Source organism: Rhinoderma darwinii, chromosome 1 (genome assembly GCF_050947455.1).
Source record: "Rhinoderma darwinii isolate aRhiDar2 chromosome 1, aRhiDar2.hap1, whole genome shotgun sequence".
In the NCBI taxonomy this organism is placed as follows: domain Eukaryota; kingdom Metazoa; phylum Chordata; class Amphibia; order Anura; family Rhinodermatidae; genus Rhinoderma; species Rhinoderma darwinii.
In genome coordinates this window covers 188598819-188621103 of record NC_134687.1, presented here as the reverse complement: position 1 = coordinate 188621103, position 22285 = coordinate 188598819, and the positions used below count along the sequence as shown (strand labels likewise).

General features: G+C 43.7%; 1 protein-coding gene across 1 annotated transcript in view; it reads left to right on the top strand.

The window, feature by feature from the left end:
- GRID2 (glutamate ionotropic receptor delta type subunit 2) overlaps window positions 1-22285 on the top strand; it is a 1233941-nt gene that overhangs the window by 1182285 nt on the left and 29371 nt on the right. Inside the window, exon 15 of the mRNA XM_075860662.1 lies at window positions 6038-6278. Coding sequence (XP_075716777.1) covers window positions 6038-6278 — 241 coding nt within the window. The remainder of the gene's footprint in view (window positions 1-6037; window positions 6279-22285) is intronic.

Genomic DNA, 22285 nt, shown 5'->3' with positions numbered 1-22285 from the left:
GTTTTCAGTACGGTACAGTAGTTCCATGGAGAGGCAGGGACTCCTAGCGTCGTACATAACTATGATGCTAGGAGCCCGGCTCTCTGCACTGTGTTCGGTCCGGGACTTGCGGCTGAAATACGTCCGTCAATTACGGACGTAATGACCTCGTGTGAACATACCCTTACTGGAACTAGCCCAGACTTGAATATATAGACAAAAAAAACGGTTGTGGATAATGCTTTTGGGATGCCAGTGCCATCCTATCTACAGAAAATAGTGTTAGCCTACTATTGGTGTATCATTGTGCCCTCTTTCTGTTCCACACAATCCTCCACACTTATGTTAAACATTTATGTTAAACACAGAGAGGGAGATTTACTAAGACTGGCATTTCATACTCCAATTTTAGCTTTAAATGCAACAGATTATTAAGAGTTGCATCTTTCCACTGGCAATTTCCCAAAATTGGGGCATAACGACTGAAAACGTGTGCTATTAATTTCCCTCCCACTCCCCAGTCAGACATAAAATAAAAAAAATGTATACTCCCCTCACGGCTCCTCTTCACTTCACCCCACCGCGGGTCCCATCAGGCTCTAACTGCAGGCCACAGTTCATACAAGGTACTGGCGATGAGCAGCATCAGGCCCTTATATGTTACACAGCACTCAACATCCTGAGTGCTTCATTACATACAATATTCTGATGCTACCCAGCGTCAGTACATTGTACATTCATTTTTCCCTTCCCTTTCCCAATCCTTGGTTGAACTTGATGGACATGTGTCTTTTTTCAACCGTACAAACTATGTAACTATGAGTAGTATAGAAAGCTGCAGGAAGAAATATAAACATTGACATTAAAAAGATATAGTAATGATACTAAATGTATGTATATACTGCGACTTTAACGGGAGAAAGCCAAGTTTTATGGCATTTCTTGGTCTAGATGGGTTACAGGAGGGCAAACTTGCCGTAAACACAGGCATATTCTCTCAGCTCACTTTCAATTGCTTTTTGAAGGTGACAATAAGAAATGGATGCACAGACAATAAACCAAAATCATAAAAGAAAGCCATTTCCAGGGTCTGGCCTATACTAAGCAAAGCAATATCCTAACTCAACAGTGTATGGGCCCTGTGCCCAGTTAGCAGGATAGTCTTGAATACAGAATGTATCATTTTCTTGAGAAGTTATTTGTCAAGTTTCTCTCTTAGCTCAGGTATGATTTCTTTTAGTTTATAAGTTGATTAAATAGATATATATTAAAAAAAATAGTATTAACATCAAAATTCTATCATTCTATTTACTCCCAAATGTACACATGTATATATACAGACATATGATAAAGAGAACCATTACATACACATATGCTACATGCAGTGGTACTAGACTTAAAGACATTGGGGCAGGTTTTATACGCCAGTCTTAGAAATCTGCTCCGCTGGAGTAAGGTGTGACAGATTTATTAAGAGGCTTACGCCTTTTAAAAAATCGGTTGCATTTTTCTACTGACTGTGCACCATCCATTCCCCCACTGGACATGAAATAAAAACGGATGCTCACCTCACCACTCCTCTTTGCTACTCTCTTCTGGGTCCTCCCAGCATGCTGCGGCACATACAAGTTCCTGACGTCGAGCAGCATTAGGGTCTTACATGCCACACAGCACTTAACGTCCTGAGTTCTGCTGCCCAGCATCAGTACGTTGTATGAGCAGCAGGCGGTAGTGGGAGCCTGAGGGAACCCGCAGAGATAAGTATGTTTTTTCTTTGTAGTCTGATAGGATGGTAGTCTCATTAGGGGAGGGCAAGGCACGCCTCACAGCCGGCTTGGAACTGGTGCAGATATACGCAATAATATATATATCAGTTTTCTTGTGTAAATTATAATAAATGTGATGGTCAATGCAAATGCGACTGGCATAGAAAGGCGCATAAATTCCCCCTATTATGTACCCATACAGACATTACAGGCACGTTCAGCTTAGCTAAATGTTTATGTTACTGGGTGAATTGAGGGTGATGACTGACAAATGTATGATTGCCATTCAACAGCTTGTGCAATCTTCTCGTGTTTCCCATTCCTCGGAGGAACCTAAAGTAAGGCCTCATGCACACAAACATATTTTTGTCCTCCCGTAAATACTGGCGTAAATACGGGTCCTTGGTCACACGTATTCGACCCGTATTGCACCAGTATTTACGGACCCGTGCCCGTAAATACGGATCCGTTGTCACCAGTATTCCACCCGTATTTACGGGCACGTTTTCGCTGCAAAATTGCACTGCACTAATCGACAGCCCTTCTCGCTATCAGTGCAGGATAGAGAGAAGGGACAGCCCTTTCCGAGGTAAAAGTAAAAGAAATTCATACTTAGCCGGCCGTTGTATTGGTGACGCGTCCTTCTTTTGACATCCAGTCCGACCTCCCTGGATGACGCGGCAGTCCATATGACCGCTGCAGCCAGTGATTGACCTGTGATTGGCTGCAGCGGTCACATGGGCTGTAACGTCATCCCAGGAGGCCGGACTGGAGGAAGAAGCAGGGAGTTTTGGGTAAGTATGAACGTCTTTTTTTTTTTTACAGGTTGATCTATATTGTGATCGATAGCCACTGTCCAGGGTGCTGAAAGAGTTACTGCCGATCGGTTAACTCTTTCAGCACCCTGGACAGTGACTATCCACTGACGTCGCCTAGCAACGCTCCCGTAATTACGGGTGCACACACGTAGTCACCTGTAATTACGGGAGCCCCATAGATTTCTATGGGCCTGCCCGTACCGTAATTACGGACGAAAATAGGACATGTTCTATATTTTTCAACGGCCCGGGCACCTTCCCGTAAGCATACGGGAGGTACCCGTGGCCAATAGAAGTCTATGGGCCCGTAATTACGGGCCGTAATTACGGCCCGTGATTACGGGCGTTTTTACGTTCGTGTGCATGGGGCCTTAGCCTGTGTAACAGAGAGAGGCAGCATATTGTACAGCAGATACTCTGAATAGAATACTCTGTATCAACACTGCAGGATTATAGATCGGACTTGATTAACCTGTGTCTTTTTTTCAACCTTATCAACTACTCTCTGTAGGTACTGTATATGTAATAACCTAGAGAACAGGAATGCATGAACCTTGCAGAATATAGTAAGGGGTGCAGTCAAATTCTGCAGATATATACTATACTAATTAAACAAAATTTATGATCCCACCACAACAATTCCCAGCTTAGAGAAAACAATTTCTGGACCTTTTGGCATGCTGTTTGCCAATGACAGACTCATGTAAAGGCGCCAGTCGTTTGCTTGACCGCACTTGTCGCTTGTCCTATGAGAAGCTTTGAATGGATTTATGTATCTATATGTATTGTAATAAATCCAACTATTTTCCTTTACTGTTTAATCAGCTATAGCGGAAACTTTTATTAAATTTGGTTAAACAGGAGATCTTGCAAACAACACAGCCAAAAAAGAAATAATTTCAGAAAATGAGATATCCATGCCAGCTCGATGTTTCCTTTACTAGAAAATAAACTCCTTTAAAGGCAGAATAATTGTTTAGGTGCCGAGTGGTGCACAATAATGATGCCACTTACAACTTCTCAGTGAGTTAACCAAGTAAGAAAGTGCTGTGGCTTGAGAAATGGGCATTCTGCCTTGTTTTTTGATCGCATGAGTTATAAAAACCCAATGGGAATGTAACCGTTCACTTGTGAACAATTTTCCAGTACAAGCCTAACTTACCATGCTCTAGAATGTACTGAACAATAGATTTCTACATCAACATTATCAGGGGTATTGCAACATGGATAATTGTTTGAATTTAAAGTAAAACATTAAATAGCACTGAGTAGAATGCCTGTATTCAGTCTGATAGATCAATAATTGACATAGCTTTATTCATATCCTAATATCTGCGGCAGCATCATTTCAGTGTCATGTGGTTGCCACCATGTGGACAAATGATGCACAGCAATTTACATGTAGATGAAATTTTTTTGATATTTTTCGCTATAGTTGAATAATCTATTCTAAGTCTATTAAATTGTGATCTTGTGACAGTGAAAGCTATTGGAGTACACTGAACTCATTGTCATATCTGTTATTTGTGACGTGATATGCTATCCTGCTTCAAAGATAGGCGCACTGTGGCTGAAGCGATGCACAAGGTCAGCGGCAGGGGTGTGGAATTTTTACAATTAATATTGCATCTGACCATACTATGGCCACTGCTGATTCTTGCTCTTAGGTGGCAGGAGTAGGACCCAGTGTGATCTTCTGCTGCTGCTCTGCCAAGCATTGTCGTAATGAGGCTTATGTCATTTAATTTTACATCGGATAAGTCCCTCATTTTGGTTTTCTTTGTATGTACAATGAGAATATTTGAATGTATCTAGTAGTACAAATATTTACCCCCCCCCCCCCCCAGTTCAAGCTTCAGTGTTGGAAGTTCGCTCACTACTTATGATGTCAGCTGGGCCTGTGCAGTAGGGCCAAGTAACACTGCAATGTGAAAAAATATCTGGTAGGCCTTATGCACACGGCTGTTCCCGTAATCAAGTAGGACATGCTCCATATTTCACGGCACAGTTCTACGGCACGGACACCCTTCCGTAGTGATACGGAAAGGTGTCCGCGGCCAACAGAACTGAACGAGTCCGTAATTGCGGATCGTATTGGGTTTACCATCTGGTTACGTTGTCTTTTATGATGAGCAGGTCTGCGTGTAGGACAGAAGCAAGGCTTTAACACTTATTCTTAGGGCTCATGCATATGGCTATATTCTGTTCTATACAGAGCCGTAATAGGGATGCCATAGAGGTCTATGAGCTTGTACCTCTGATTGCATCTGATTTCATACGGAAGTATACAGGTTTTTTTTCTGTCAGATTGAATCCACAAAATTGTTGCATGCTTCATCGTAAGTAATACTTCAGGCTCCGCACTACGAATCCATAGAGGCTCCATGCACAGGGTTCTGCTGTGTACATGAAGTCATACAGTAAATGTCCACTTTTTAACATCATTTCATATTTAGGTTCAAAGTTCTATGCTGATTATTTGTTTGCTGATACGGCTCAATTCTCTGCTTTTATTCACACACTTCTAGAATTAGAAAGTATGCACTTTATAATCATTCTCTCCTTGCTGTAATAGACAATTCTCCCTGCACTGACTTCTTGGTAAGTGTGTGACGGACTTGTTGTTTATACACCACAGTCAATCTGAAGAGACAGAGCTGCGTGGGGAGAGAGAGCAGCCGTCTGAACCAATCAGAAGACAGGAAGTGGATTTCAGACTACCCCAAACTCCCTGTAGGCAGTGTAGTCACAGATCACAGCTCAATCCAGGGTCGTGACTATACAAGGTGCAAAGCTGGTCGTCCCATTCAGGCCCTGGTGCCTGAGGGGGTCCAACTACCCCTCTGGAACATCAGTGGAAGCCAGCACTACAAGTGGCACGTGCTGTTTAAGGCCTCATTCCCAGTTATTTTCTTCAGTGTGCTTTCCATTTTTTTTTAACAGATAGCACACTGACACATTCATTTCTATGTGGCCATGCACACTTCCGTTGTTTTAACAGAACTGTGTGGTCTTTTCGACAAAAATAGGACAGGTCCTAATCCTGTCCATTTTTGATGGAACAGTCTTGGCCATTACATTCATTTGGTCAGTTGAAACAACGGACTGCGTACGGAAGCCATCCGTGTGTGGTCCGTGTTTCACGGATCTGTCATTAGCGCCCGTACGACGGGCAACGGAAGTGTGCATGAGGGCTAAGTGTCCCTAATATAGATTTTGAATAGGAGCCCAGGAGCTTAAAGTTAAGCTTCTTGCTCTGCCCTAATGGACCTGAGCTAGAAAGCAGCCATAAAGCAAGCACTAAGGAAAATAAATGGCAGGTAGATATCACCTATAGGTACTGACTTACATATCATTATTGAGATCACCACTGTTTATCCACTTTAAATGTTAAAATCCTGGCTGTACAACTAGATATAGACATTGGACTTTATTGTCAATGCATTATATAATTTGCTTATTTGTCTCTGGTAGGATACTGGAACTCCAGCAGAATGGAGACATGGACATATTAAAACATAAGTGGTGGCCTCGAAATGGACATTGTGACCTATACTCATCAGTGGAAACGAAGCAAAAAGGCAGTGCCCTGGACATTAAAAGCTTTGCAGGAGTATTTTGCATCTTAGCAGCTGGTGTTGTTTTGTCCTGCGTCATAGCAATGGTGGAAACATGGTGGAATAAGAAAAAAGGCTCCCGAGTACCTTCTAAAGAGGTAACTATTATAGACTTTGAAGTAATGCTATTTACTATGTTTTTCTGACAGCTATTTATTTTTATTTTATTCTCTTCCTTATGTCGTCCATACTTTTTGAGCAGGAATACAACTAAGTAGGTTACTAAGTAGGTTCTACACTTTAGTGACTCTTGACATAGCCTGAATTCTTGATTTCTTACACAACGGCTTGAGTCGCAGCATAAACTACCTATCAAACTGCAAAGTAGGTCAGATGAATCAAATATTTAAAAATGTAATAAATTACCCAGACCTCATTCCACATGCAGCCAGGAAAAACGAGTACATTTGGTCTGTATAATAATCCACTGTATCTGTTAGCCGTGCTGCCAAATCCTAATCTAAAGCCAAAAGGAAGAAGCCAACAGATGCTTGAAATGATGATGGCCATAGAGAAACAGTACAATCTCAGAGTGTTTAAATATGCTCCATTACTCCCCTCTTATATAATAGGGTGACTCATACTGATGAGAAAAACTAGCAGCACATATTTTACAATAAAATGATCTAAAATAAGCACTACATAACAAATAGCTGGAAATAATGGAATACAATAGGCATAATACAAGTCAAACATTATGGCACAGTCAAGGTAAATGCATTAAAGTGTACCTCCAGTTTCAATGGGCCTTAGCTGTATTATCAGAGTATTATTAGGGGAACAGTATCTTTATATATCGTCAAAAGCTTAATCAAGAGCAATCCAAACATAAAGCAAGGAAGTTATTGATATTTCCCACAGCTTCCCAACAGCCTATCAACAGGATTATATTGTTTCCAAGCTTCAGTATATTAAAGACCAATGTTTCTCTAACTGGGTTCCAAGAGACCCCAGGATTTCCCCAAGGGGTCTCAAGGCTCTAAAAGCAAAAGGGAATAGACTTGGTGCTGATGCTACTGTGCGGACAAAGAAGTATTCATGGAAATACACTTACTTCTTAATATATCCCAAGTTGTAATCTAGGTCCTATTATCATCTGGCATGTAAGTTCATGTGGTGTTATGTGATTTTTTTTCCTTTGTTATATTTCCAGAGAACCCTTTAACTAATCCAGTCTGTTGAGGTATCTAAAATATCTTAGAGCAGGTCAAACGGAACTGATTTTTATTTTAGGTTTAAAGAGGCTCTGTCACCAGATTATCAAATGCCTATCTTCTATTGCATGTGATCGGCGCTGCAATGTAGATAACAGTAACGTTTTTTGTTTTTTTTTAAAAACGATCATTTTTGGCCAAGTTATGAGCAATTTTATATTTATGCAAATGAGCCTTTCTAATGGACAACTGGGCGTGTTTTCTCTTATTTCCAACTGGGCGTGTATTGTGTTTTTACCAACTGGGCGTGTTTACTTCTTTCACTGCACAATCACACTGTGCTGTGGATCATGCTGGGCTGGAACAATGAGAAGTGTATGACGCTGATTGGTCACTGATTGGTCAGCGTCATACACTCCTCTGTACAACACCCAGTTGGTAAAAAGTAAAAACACGCCCAGTTGTACATTGAGAAACTCATTAGCATAAATCTAAACTAGCTCATAACTTGCTCAAAAATGATCGTTTTTCAAAATAAAAACCACTGCTGTTATCTACATTACAGCGCCGATCACATTATGTAGGAGATAGGCCACTTATAATCTGGTGACAGAGCCTCTTTAAAAAGAGGTAAATGTTTATCATATATTCAAGCGACCATATTCTAGCATACATAGAGCTGTACCTCCGTAAGCCTCAGATTTAATCCAATTCCATATGAACCAAATATATGGCATGCTCCATTCGATGCCATAGTATGGAGCACTTCTTTTAGGGGTGAATAGCTTTGTAATACAGTGCTGTATATAGATACCATACGGCAGCCCAAGAAGTGCCCACGGCTCCATAGCGCAGAGCCATATGGATCCGGTGTGCAGCTGTACAGGCTCTGTAAGAAAGCTTAAAGTCGGACTTGTGTGTATGAGTGCAAGCTCACATTTAATAAATATTTTTTCAATTTAAGTTTACTTTACAAATCAATTTTTGTTATATATTTTACTTCATTGTCCTTGATTTTTTTTTTACCAGTTTGTAACAATAAGAATATTTTCCACTTATATGAAAATGAGGCAGTGATATGGGGGGGGAAAAGATACAGAGTGCTCCTCTGGAGTAATGCCGCAGAATCAGGGTGGTCAGTGATAGTACTGATGTGTATGTGATAAATACAGTCACCTTTTGGAGTTGTGGTAGGTGGTCGGCACAACTCAATCATCAAGTGTGTGGAGCCTTGATGCTCCATATATAGGCAGTCTGCTGGCCCTCGGAGTGAACACCGGCGGCTGAAGAATCAGCAGGAGTCGATGTGGAGAAGAGGTTCCAAAGGGATTTGAAAAAACAATTACTCTTAGTAGAAGGCGCTCCTTCTGTGGAAGATTGAGCCAAATTCCCAGTCGAGGCAGATCTCAGTGGGTAGGAAATATGAACTTTATTTCTTAAAAAAGACATGTGTAATAAACAGCATATGTCTCAATGTTGGTGCTAGAAGCCATGCGTTTCGACCTCGGAATAAGGTCTTCATCAGGCTTGTGAAATACTGGAAAAAATGCACTCCTTAAATATGCCCTTTGACCAGTAACCACTTCTGGGTCAAAGGTCCGGGTAAGAGTTCATAATGGGAGTGGTTTCTTCTCGTCCCCTTCTTGGTTATCGATAAACAGTTAAACAACAGTGAAAAGATGATAAAATAAAAATGCAACACATATACATTGTAAAACTATGCTCAAATTGTCTAAAAATTGCAGAAATTATTTAAGAATCATTTTTAAAAAAATTCCCCCGTCCAAGATAGATTCTTACTATTCATTTGAAAATGAGGATTGACCCTAAGCATTATTATGTAACACAAATTTTTGCTCAGTCAAACCCCAGGGGAGTGAATGATCTCCCAATAAAGGACATTACTACTGATGTTATAATAAAAGAATAGTTTGTGTTGTATTTATTTGAATCAGCTTTTCAGCACGTCCTTTCACCTGTACTTAGGCCAATTGCATAGAATGAAACTGTTATGGCAGGAAGGAGGTGAAGGGAACAAGTGAGCCCTAATCTACCCACCGCCCTGTCCCTGCCTACTTGCAATGACCCGCCCTAGGCGACGGGGTACAACTTGGCGGCGGTCCCTACGCTGACTAAGTGCAAGGGGATACAAACAGGGAACAAGCAAGGGAAGGGGCAGTAGCCCACGGAACACCGTGAGGAAACGGAGTGGTGAACGAGCCAGTCAGGATCAGGATGTAGTGGAGTATACAAACGCAGAGCACGGAGCAGGAAGCAAGCCAGGGGCAGAGCGAAGCAGGATAAGCGGGAACTGAAGCAAAGCAGAAGCTCGGCAGAAGCAGGCTGGAGCAAGGCAGCAGTGGGGCCAGGAATCCAAGAAGAATAACAAGCAATGAGGAAGAGAAAACGGCAGGTATAAATGGACAGGGGGCGGAGCTAACTCCGAATGACCAGGCCGCGATAGGCTCTCCCACTCCTGAGCCTGCCACCCTGATTGGTGGGAGCCGGTGTCAGTCTAAGAGGTCTGGCCTCAGGTGTCGACTGATTAATCCTGGGAGTATCCACAGACGTAGTGCCTGGCAGATCCTTTACAGTACTCCCCCTTTTATGAGGGGCCACCGGACCCTTACTAAGAGGACCCGGTTTAGTGGGGAAGAGAAGGTGGAATCTCCTGACCAATACCCCAGCGTGAACATCTCGAGCAGGTACCCAAGTCCTCTCCTCCGGCCCGTATCCTCTCCAATGGACCAGGTACTGGAGGGAGCCCTGGATCATCCTACTGTCCACAATCTTGGCCACTTCGAATTCCACCCCCTCAGGGGTGAGAACGGGAACAGGAGGTTTCCTCGAGGGGGACCAGGACGGGGAGCAGCGTTTAAGGAGGGAGGCATGAAAGACGTCGTGTATGCGAAAGGATGGGGGCAGCTCCAGACGGAAGGATACAGGGTTGAGGACTTCAATGACCTTATAAGGCCCAATAAATCGGGGAGCAAACTTCCTGGACGGGACCTTAAGGCGCAAGTTCCTAGACGACAACCACACCAGATCCCCAACGACAAACCGGGGGTTAGCAGAACGTCTTCTATCAGCCTGAATCTTTTGTACGCTCTGGGACGCCTCTAGGTTCTTCTGAACCTGGGCCCAGACTGTGCACAGTTCCCGATGAACGTCCTCTACCTCGGGATTATTGGAACAACCAGGAGAAACGGAGGAGAACCTTGGATTAAACCCGAAATTACAGAAAAACGGGGAGACCCCTGACGAGTTACTGACCCGGTTATTCAGGGAAAATTCGGCGAGGGGAAGGAATGAGACCCAATCAAATTGACAGTCAGAGATGAAACACCTTAAATATTGTTCCAGGGATTGATTAGTCCTTTCCGTTTGGCCATTAGTTTCGGGATGGAAGGCGGAGGAGAAGGACAGATCAATCTCCAACTTTTTACAAAAAGCTCTCCAAAATAAGGAAACAAATTGTACCCCTCTGTCAGAAACGATATTGACTGCGGCCCCATGGAGACGCAAAATGTGTTTAACAAACAAAGAAGCTAACGTCTTGGCGTTAGGTAGTTTCTTAAGGGGCACAAAGTGGCACATCTTGCTGAAGCGGTCTACTACCACCCACACCACCGACTTGCCCTGAGATGGAGGCAAATCGGTGATAAAATCCGTGGAGATATGGGTCCAAGGTCTCTGGGGAATGGGCAAAGAACGTAGTAAGCCCGCAGGTCGGGACCTAGGGGTCTTGGACCTAGCACAAACCTCACAAGCGGCGACGTAAGCCCTAACGTCTTTAGGCAACCCAGGCCACCAATAGTTTCTGGTAATGAGGTGTTTGGTACCCAAGATGCCAGGATGACCAGATAGTGCGGAGTCATGGTTTTCCCTGAGTACCCTTAGCCGGTATTGCAGGGGGACAAACAGCTTGTCCCCAGGGAGGTTCCCGGGAGCTGAACCTTGATCAGCCGCAATGTCAGAGGCTAAATCAGAATCAGTGGCAGAAACTATTATACCAGGGGGTAAAATACAAGCAGGATCCTCCTCAGAAGGAGGATTGGCCATGAAACTACGTGACAGTGCATCAGCCTTAATATTTTTGGACCCAGCCCTATAGGTAACCAAGAAGTTAAATCTGGTAAAGAATAGCGCCCATCGAGCTTGTCTAGGATTAAGCCTCCGGGCAGATTCTAGGAAAACCAGATTCTTGTGGTCAGTAAGGACCGTTACCTGGTGTCTGGCCCCCTCCAGGAAGTGACGCCACTCTTCAAAAGCCCATTTAATGGCTAAAAGTTTGCGGTTGCCAATATCATAGTTACTCTCCGTGGGCGAAAACTTCCTAGAGAAGTAAGCACAGGGGCGGAGATGGGTGAGGGAGCTGGTACCCTGGGACAAGACGGCCCCCACTTCCACCTCGGACGCGTCAACCTCCACAATAAATGGCTCCCTTTGGTTGGGCTGAACCAGCACGGGGGCCGAGATAAAGCACTTCTTGAGGGTCTCAAAAGCCTGGACGGCCTCAGGAGGCCAGTGGAGGACATCAGCACCCTTGCGAGTGAGGTCCGTAAGAGGCTTAGCGACGACCGAGAAGTTGGCAATAAATCTCCCGTAATAGTTAGCGAACCCCAAAAAACACTGTAGCGCCTTCAGGGAGGCAGGTTGGACCCATTCCGCCACAGCCTGAACCTTGGCAGGGTCCATGCGGAATTCATGAGGAGTGAGGATTTGACCCAAAAATGGTATCTCCTGTACCCCAAACACACATTTTTCGGTTTTCGCAAACAGATTATTTTCCCGGAGGACCTGGAGGACCTTCCTGACATGCTCCACGTGGGAGGACCAGTCCTTGGAAAACACCAGTATGTCATCAAGGTACACTACAAGAAAATTTCCCAGGTAATCTCTCAGAATTTCATTAATAAAATTCTGGAAGACGGCAGGGGAATTACACAACCCAAAGGGCATGACCAGGTATTCAAAATGACCTTCGGGCGTGTTGAACACAGTCTTCCACTCATCCCCCTCTTTGATGCGGATAAGGTTATATGCCCCCCGTAGATCGAACTTAGAGAACCATTGGGCCCCCTGAACCTGATTAAAAAGATCCGGAATCAAAGGAAGGGGATACTGGTTCCTTACTGTGACCTTATTCAAGTTCTCAATGCACGGCCTAAGACCGCCATCCTTCTTCCCCACGAAGAAGAAGCCAGCACCTACAGGAGAAGTCGAGGGGCGAATGAAACCCTTGGCCAGGCATTCTTGGATATACTCCCTCATAGCTTCACGTTCAGGACATGAAAGATTAAATATCCTACCCTTAGGAAGCTTAGCACCAGGTACCAAATCGATGGCGCAATCGTAATCTCTATGAGGGGGCAACACCTCGGAGGCCTCCTTAGAAAACACATCAGCGAAATCCTGAACAAACTCAGGTAGCGTGTTTACCTCCTCACGGGGAGAAATAGAGTTAACCGAAAGACATGACGTCAAGCATTCACTACCCCATTTGGTGAGATCCCCAGTATTCCAATCAAACGTGGGATTATGCAGCTGCAACCAGGGAAGACCTAATACCAGATCGGACGATAATCCCTGCATCACCAGTACAGAGCACTGCTCCAAATGCATGGAGCCAACAAGGAGTTCAAAAACAGGAGTATGCTGAGTAAAATAACCATTAGCAAGAGGAGTGGAGTCGATACCCACTACCGGGACAGGATAAGGCAAATCAATAAAAGGCATTTTTAGAGATATAGCAAATTCCACAGACATGATATTAGCAGATGAGCCAGAATCCACGAAGGCACTGCCAGTGGCAGACCGGCCAGCAAACGAGACCTGAAAGGGAAGCAAAATTTTATTGCGTTTCATATTAACGGGAAATACCTGTGCGCCCAAGTGACCTCCCCGATGATCACTTAGGCGCGGAAGTTTTCCGGCTGCTTATTCTTGCGCCTGGGACAGGTGTTCAGTAGATGCTTGTCACCCCCACAATAGAAGCAGAGACCATTCTTCCTGCGGAACTCTCTACGTTGTCGAGGGGACATGGAGGCCCCGAGTTGCATAGGTACCTCCGAGTCTTCCGTGGAAGAGCGAGGAGACGGGACCTCGGGGGGAATCGCAGGGAAGTCAGAGGGGAAAACATTGAAACGTTCAAGCTGACGTTCCCTGAGACGTCGGTCAAGTCGTACTGCTAGGGCCATAACCTGGTCTAGGGAGTCAGAAGAGGGGTAGCTAACAAGCAGATCCTTCAGGGCGTCAGATAATCCTAACCTAAACTGGCACCTTAGGGCCGGGTCGTTCCACCGAGAAGCTACGCACCACTTTCTAAAATCAGAACAGTATTCCTCAACAGGTCTCCTAAGGCAGTCCTGTCAGTCTCGTCGTAAATGAGTCCGAGGGCAGAGAAAAAACGATCGACGGAGGAAAGTTCAGGGGCGTCAGGAGCCAAGGAGAAGGCCCACTCTTGGGGCCCTTCCTGGAGTCGGGATATAATGATACCCACCCGCTGGTTCTCGGAACCTGAGGAGTGAGGTTTTAGACGGAAGTAAAGTCTGCAACTCTCCCGGAAGGAGAGAAAAGTCTTACGGTCCCCTGAGAACCGGTCAGGTAACTTGAGGTCGGGTTCTAGAGGTGAGGTGAGGGGTACTACTATGGCAGCGTCAGACTGGTTGACCCTCTGAGCCAGGGCCTGGACCTGGACCTGTAGGGAGAGGCCCTGCATCTGCTGGGTCAGGGTCTCAAGGGGGTCCATGATAGCGTCAGCGTAGGAGAAATGGTAGACTAGGTATGGGCTTGTTATTATGTTATGGCAGGAAGGAGGTGAAGGGAACAAGTGAGCCCTAATCTACCCACCGCCCTGTCCCTGCCTACTTGCAACGACCCGCCCTAGGCGACGGGGTACAACTTGGCGGCGGTCCCTACGCTGACTAAGTGCAAGGGGATACAAACAGGGAACAAGCAAGGGAAGGGGCAGTAGCCCACGGAACACCGTGAGGAAACGGAGTGGTGAACGAGCCAGTCAGGATCAGGATGTAGTGGAGTATACAAATGCAGAGCACGGAGCAGGAAGCAAGCCAGGGGCAGAGCGAAGCAGGATAAGCGGGAACTGAAGCAAGGCAGAAGCACGGCAGAAGCAGGCTGGAGCAGGGCAGCAGTGGGGCCAGGAATCCAAGAAGAATAACAAGCAATGAGGAAGAGAAAACGGCAGGTATAAATGGACAGGGGGCGGAGCTAACTCCGACTGACCAGGCCGCGATAGGCTCTCCCACTCCTGAGCCTGCCACCCTGATTGGTGGGAGCCGGTGTCAGTCTAAGAGGTCTGGCCTCAGGTGTCGACTGATTAATCCTGGGAGTATCCACAGACGTAGTGCCTGGCAGATCCTTTACAGAAACAAATGACATCATTATTAGTATGGAATAATACGTTCAGAATTAATTTTTGTAATAACCGTGTACATTATTTAAGACTGAAGCTGGTATTCAATGTGGTTAAACACGTGTTACAAGAAATAGACCCAAAACTATCAATGTTTTCTGCAATTTGGAAATATTCTGATCATGAAACCCATTCTATAATTCTTTTGGTTGCCAAATAATAAACCACTACATATTGTTGAATGACATAACTAATTCCCTCTGTGCAGAGCCACCATCAAGGCAGAATAACTAGAACTGCTGTAAGTGGCCTGACTCCTTGTTTCAAATGCAAACCAAGCAGGGTCACGATTCATTAACATTTTCAGTCCCTTTTGGCAGTCCCGCAGCACAGCCACTGATACAAAGGAAAGGTAGGAGTGTGTGAGATGGTTCAGTATCAACTTTAACTTATGTGTGTGGGGGGGGGGGCTCAGGTCCATATATGTACAGATGTAGCCATCATTATCTTGACTCTTAGGGCAGATACAGACGAACGTTGCGTTTTTGCGCGCGCAAACAACGCTGCGTTTTGCGCGCGCAAAAACCATTTGACAGCTGCGTGTGTCATCCGTGTCTGATGCGCAGCTGCGTGATTTTCGCGCAGCCGCCATCATAGAGATGAGGCTAGTCGACGCCCGTCACTGTCCAAGGTGCTGAAAGAGCTAGCTCTTTCAGCTTCCTCGACAGTGAATGCCGAACACAATATCGAAAAACCTAATGAAAAAAAAGAAAAAGTTCGTACTTACCGAGAACTTCCCGGCCGTTGCCTTGGTGACGCGTCCTTGGTGACACGTCCTTGGTGACGCGCCTCTCGACATCGGGCCCCACCTCCCTGGATGACGCGCCAGTCCATGTGACTGCTGCAGCCTGTGCTTGGCCTGTGATTGGCTGGAGCTGTCACTTGGACTGAATTGTCATCCCGGGAGGTCAGACTGGAGGACGACGCCGGGAGTTATCGGTAAGTCAGAACTTCATTTTTTTTTCTACAGGTTCATGTATATTGGGATCGGAAGTCACTGTCCATGGTGCTGAAACAGTTTAACTCTTTCAGCACCATGGACAGTGACTATCTCCTGACATCGCGTACCGATAATTTTTTTGCCGGGTTCGGCCAAAACGAGTTCGGCCGAACCCGGTGAAGTTCGGTTCGCTTGTCCGGCTTCGCTCATCGCAAAGACACTCCGTTTGGATGTTTGGAAACAGAAAAGCACGTGGTGCTTTTCTGTTTACATTCATCCTTTTGACAGCTGGTGCGCTGTTTCAGTCGGTTCGCACGGAAGTGCTTCCGTGCAACCTGCGTGGTTTTCACGCACCCATTGACTTCAATGGGTGCGTGATGCGCGAAATACGCAGAGTTATTGAACCTGTCGCGCTTTTTGCGCAGCAGACAAACGCTGCGCAAAAAGCACGGACTGTCTGTACTGCCCCATAGACTTGTATTGGTCCATGTGTGCCGCGTGAAAACCACGCGGCCCGCACGGACCGAATACACGCTCGTGTGAATCCCCCCTTAAATGGGGTTTCCCATCAGGGACATTTATGACATATCCACAGGATTTATGACATATCCACCCCTAGGACCCGCACCTATCTTTAGAACCGGGCCCCTTAAAGTGAATGATAACCTATATATATATATATATACTCTTAGCCAATTCATTAGATTCAAGATTTCACATAATCCATATATATTAAACCGAAAAGAAAAATCTCGACATAATAATATTATATCAAAATATATTTATTTGTACTTTATTATACATCAATAAATACAGGACATACAAAAATAACCCCCCTCCCAAGTATATACTATAGACATATTAAATATAATTAAAATATACCAGGTTCACATAGTACAATATCAAAAATTATATATAGAGAAATAATTCCTCCCAAAAGGGGATCACATCTCAGGTAAAGTGATAGCTATACCATATGTGTGAGTAATCAAACTGACAGGTCCCTCAAATCAATAGAATATAGCAACCATGCTTATGATAAACGAGACCTAATCCGAAAAAAGCTATAAAAAGTTAGAAGTAGAACACAATACCTGTGAAGGACATGATACTGGGAGGATAGGACACCTGGACACCAAGCACCTCGACGCGCGTTTCGCAACCTTCGTCAGGAGGTGTAATTACTACTCTGAAGACTCAAGTTTAAATACGGTGTAAGAGGAAAGCCAAGGACCAATAATGTGCAGCAAGCCGCTCACACCCCCTGACGTTCAATCATCAAAGACATGGCACGCATCGCTGCGTGTCAAACACATTAGCGATGCGCGTCAAGCTAATCAGGGAAGCAACAAATCATCTAGACCTATGGTGTGCAGCAGGCCACTCACACCCCCTGACATCCAGTCATAAACGTCATGACACGCATCGCTGCGTGTCAAGCACATCAGCGATGCGTGTCAAAAGCATCAGTGAAACAAAAAAGTTAACTGGATAAACAATTAGTAAGTTTAGTCAATGAACTGAATCATTTATCATGAATGAAGATACTTTCATGTCACAGACACAATTCAACAGGAGCCAAATATCGATCCACATCTCCTTTGTACCATAAATAACTTCACAATACATTTACACACAAACAATTATATTAACAAACACCCATATAACCAATATCCAATAAAAAATATATATACATATATATAAAGAGTATACAACATTATATGAGAGCCATACACAAATTACACATACATTAATTATAAGAACCAAATCATACTTGAAAAACATGTATATATATCTATACATACATACATATATGTGTGCAATATATATTAAACTAATTAATTATATGTGATGAATAAGGTATCACCAAAAGAATAAAGTGATCCATAATACAAAAAATATATATTAAATGAAACTAGTAAATATCAAAGCGAAAGCACGTGAAAGTCCGACGAGGGGCGGACAAACAGGGCACCAACCGAGCGGTGGCCCTCCGTGAATATATAATGTGTGATAAATAATAATAAAAAAAAAAATATATATATATATATATATATATATATATATATATATATACGCAAATATGTGAATATATACAATAAACTTAAACATATCGCTAATGTGTTTGACACACAGCGATGCGTGCCATGTCTTTGATGATTGAACGTCAGGGGGTGTGAGCGGCTTGCTGCACATTATTGGTCCTTGGCTTTCCTCTTACACCGTATTTAAACTTGAGTCTTCAGAGTAGTAATTACACCTCCTGACGAAGGTTGCGAAACGCGCGTCAAAGTGCTTGGTGTCCAGGTGTCCTATCCTCCCAGTATCATGTCCTTCACAGGTATTGTGTTCTACTTCTAACTTTTTATAGCTTTTTTCGGATTAGGTCTCCTTTATCATAAGCATGGTTGCTATATTCTATTGATTTGAGGGACCTGTCAGTTTGATTACTCACACATATGGTATAGCTATCACTTTACCTGGGATGTGATCCCCTTTTGGGAGGAATTATTTCTCTATATATAATTTTTGATATTGTACTATGTGAACCTGGTATATTTTAACTATATTTTATATGTCTATAGTATATACTTGGGAGGGGGGTTATTTTTGTATGTCCTGTATTTATTGATGTGTAATAAAGTACAAATAAATATATTTTGATATAATATTATTATGTCGAGATTTTTCTTTTCGGTTTAATAAAAAAAAAAAAAACCCTTAAAGTGAATGGCAGTTACGCATGCTGCGCTGTTTCTGTAACTGACATTCACTACTATGGGAGTTACGGAAACACCGTAGCCCAGGGATTTTCAGAAATTTTCTTCTATGTTCAGAAATCACAAGCATCAGTGGGAACACAGAAAGCTAGAACGAGGTTTAAGGGGCCCCGTTCTAGAGATAGGTGCGGGTCCCAGAGGTGGGACCCGAATCTATTTGCCATTCATGACATATCCTGTGGATATGTCATAAATATCTCTCATGGGAAAACCCCTTTAACACATTAGATATACAGTGGCAAGAAACTTTAACTTTACTTTTTTAATGACATTTCAATGGCTTTTGTTGTGTGATATCACGCTGCAGCAAGTTATCAGAGTCAAGTTAAACTTGGCTACATCTGTATGTGTGCATAGATGTAGTACATTATACTTTTTCTTTTAACTTATTTTTGATAACCCATTAGCTCAAGGTGACCCTTTGAGAGAAACTGAAAATGCACCCTGCAAAGTTATACTTACTTGGTCCCCGCTGTTCTGGAGATTTATGGGGCACTTCATGGGGGCAGTTTCTTCACCACCACTGCATGTGCAGTTCCAAACAGCAGTTGTCACCAGCTGGGATTGGGGTGGGTTGGTGGGTGCCCTCCCTCTAGCATTTTCACCTTGTTCCTGGCGGGACACTTTAAGATAAAGACTAAAATATGCTGTATTGACAACATTACCTCTACTGTATATGTTCAGTGTGTGTGTGTGTATATACACTATATGGACGAAAGTATTGGGACACACTTCTTAATCATTGAATTCAGGTGTTTCATTCAGTCCTATTGCAATAGGTGTATAAAACAAAGCATCTAGCCATGCAGTTTGTCTTTACAAACATTTGTGAAAGAATGGGACGGTCTGAAGAGCTCACTGAATTAGAGCGTGCTACTGTAATAGGATGCCACCGTTGCAACACGTCAGTTCCTGAAATTTCTTCCCTCCTAGATATTCCACGATCAACTATAAGTGGTATTATTGCAGAGTGGAAGTGTTTAGGAACCACAGCAACTCAGCACATAACGTTATAGAGCGGGGTTACGAGTGCTAAGGCGTATAGTACATAAAAGTCGCCAACGTTCTGCTGAATCAGTAACTGAAAAGTTCCAAACCATATCTGGCATTAACATCCACACAAAAACGTCACTCTGGGAGCTTCATGGCATGGATTTCCATGGCCGAGCACCTGCAGTAGTGTAAAGCTTGCCACCACTGGACTCTGGAGCAGTGGAACGTGTTCTGTGGAGTGACGAATCACGCTTCTTTATCTGTCAGTGTGATGGACAAGGATGGGTTTGGCAAATGCAAGGAGAACGTAACCTGCCTGCCTGCATTATGCCAACTGTAAAGTTTGGTGGAGGAGGGATAATGCTATGGGCTTGTTTTTCAGGCACCTATGTTCCAGTGAAGGGAAGTCTTAATGCTTCAACATACCAAGACATTATTGACAATTGTATGAGTCCAACTTTGTGGGAACAAAGCAAGGTCCATAAAGGTATGTTTGGGTGAGTTTGGTGTGGAAGAACTTGACTGGCCTGCACAGAGCCCTGACCTCAACCCCATCCAACACCTTTGAGATGAACTAGAACGTAAATTGCAAGCCAGGCCTTCTCATCCAACATATTTGTCTGACGTGACAAATGCTATTCTGGATGAATGGGCAAAAATTTCCACAGACACACTCCAAAATCTTGTGGAAAGCCTTCCCAGAAGAGTGGAAGATGTTTTAAATTAAAAGGGGACGAACTCCATATTAATGCCTATGGATTTAGAATGGGATGTCATAAAAGCTCCTGTAGGTGTAATGTGTAGGTGTCCCAATATATAATAATAATAATAATAATAATAATAATAATAATAATAATATATTGTCCATATAGTCTATATATGAGTGTAAGTATGTGTATATACAGTATATATAAATACCCTTTTTTTCATATACAAGTCTCCTAGATTCCAATATGCAGTCCCATATTCCTGGCACTGTCTGGGTCATCCCCTTCACTTTCCTACAACGTCCCAGTGTTCTAAAAGTCAGCATACCATTGGAACTTGCCAGAGTACCAGTAATTTCAATCTCTATTTTTGAAGACAAAAAACTAATGCAGTCAGGAGAGTGCAGCATCAGTGAATGATGATGCCTCTTACTTATTAAATCATATGGGAGAAGAATGGGAGAATGTAGTGCGGTTGAGATGGGTTTTACTGATTATAGGGGCATGTGTCCATCACTATATGTTTGCGCTCTGTTAGGGAATGGCGCACTGATCCCACATTTCCTAACATTCCCTCTCTCCTCTACTTGGAGGGACGTTGTTGTCACAATCCGTGGGTATGTGGACCCACTAGGCCGCACCGCCGTAGCGGAGTAGCAGTTGGCCAAACAACAGTGTACCAAGTCTATACAAAGACCTAGGGTACCTGTAATAGTCCAGACAGTAGCAGAGGCTTAGGCACATATGGAACTTTGACGGTAAATGATGCCAAACATGGCGGATGGTACCATGCGTGGCAGATGACATCAGACGTGGTGTATGACAGCAGGCGTGGCACACGGCACAACAAGTCCCCAACAGTAGAAAGGGCACAGGAACAAACACAGCACGGGATACAGGATACAGGTAGAAGGGCACAGGAACACTGGGAACAGAATACGACTAAGGGACTATTTGCAAGTCTAACATGGGAAAACACAACGCACAGGCAAGGAGTGCAAGGGCCGAGCCCTTTTTATATTCCAGGGTGATTAGGGCTGATTTGTATGATTTTTCGGGAACGAGCGCGGGTGCACCCTAGAGGATGCTGCAGAGCGAAGCGGAAGTGAGTGCAGGCGTCTCCTAAGAAGGAGATGCCGGCCAACACTAGGGAGTCTGCGGTCGCGGCTGTGGAGGGGTGAGTGGGAACGACGGGCCGTGGCCACGGATGTTACAATTGTGAATCATGTGTGTGTGTGTGTGTGTGTGTGTGTAAAATAGATATATAGCGGCAACACCTGCATTACAGCATATATTTTATATTTCTATATATTAATATCAGTAGTGGACATACACCTACAGCCAAAACCATCAGTAATTGAGGGAACCCCAGAATCCTCTACTATAAATATAGCCCTAAAGCACCTTGTTTATCTGCTTCACTGAAATAATTTCTATATAAATGACAGTGGCTCAGTGGAAACACACATTTTTTCTTTTAAAAAGATGCCTTGTGTTTACCCCTTTACACTAGTGGGAACCTTCCCTGCAGGGGGTCTGATCATTTGACCATATAAAGCCCAAAAAAATGTTGGTAGACAGTTTTTTGTTTTTTACATCTGTTGTAGTCAGTGAAAGGAGATGTTGAAAGTCACTCTACTGAGTGTATGTATCTCTGTTTAACTCTATGATCCTGTTGTGTTTTTTATGTCCAATAGCAGAAGATGCAAGGCAGTCCCACTAACTACTAACCAAGTGACATATATTTCTCTTGTAGGTCTGTACTTCTCAGATCAAACTTGCTGGGAGTACTATATTAGATAATACAGTGAAACTTTTGTATATGTGTAAATTGATTATTAGTTCCATAATAGTAACATTACAAGAAGAAACACCCTGTTTTATTTTAAGACCACTGGGAAATGACCATTGGGAAATAATAAACCTAAAGAAGACCTGCTAGCTACCTCTCCTGACATGTCCATTTTAGCAAATACTTTTATTCCCCATGAAATAATTCTGGAGCACCTTTTCTTAGAATTCTTTGTTGTGCCTTTCTAGTAGGGTGTGTTCCTACATACCCTGATACTATCAAACACACTATTGACAAGGTGAAT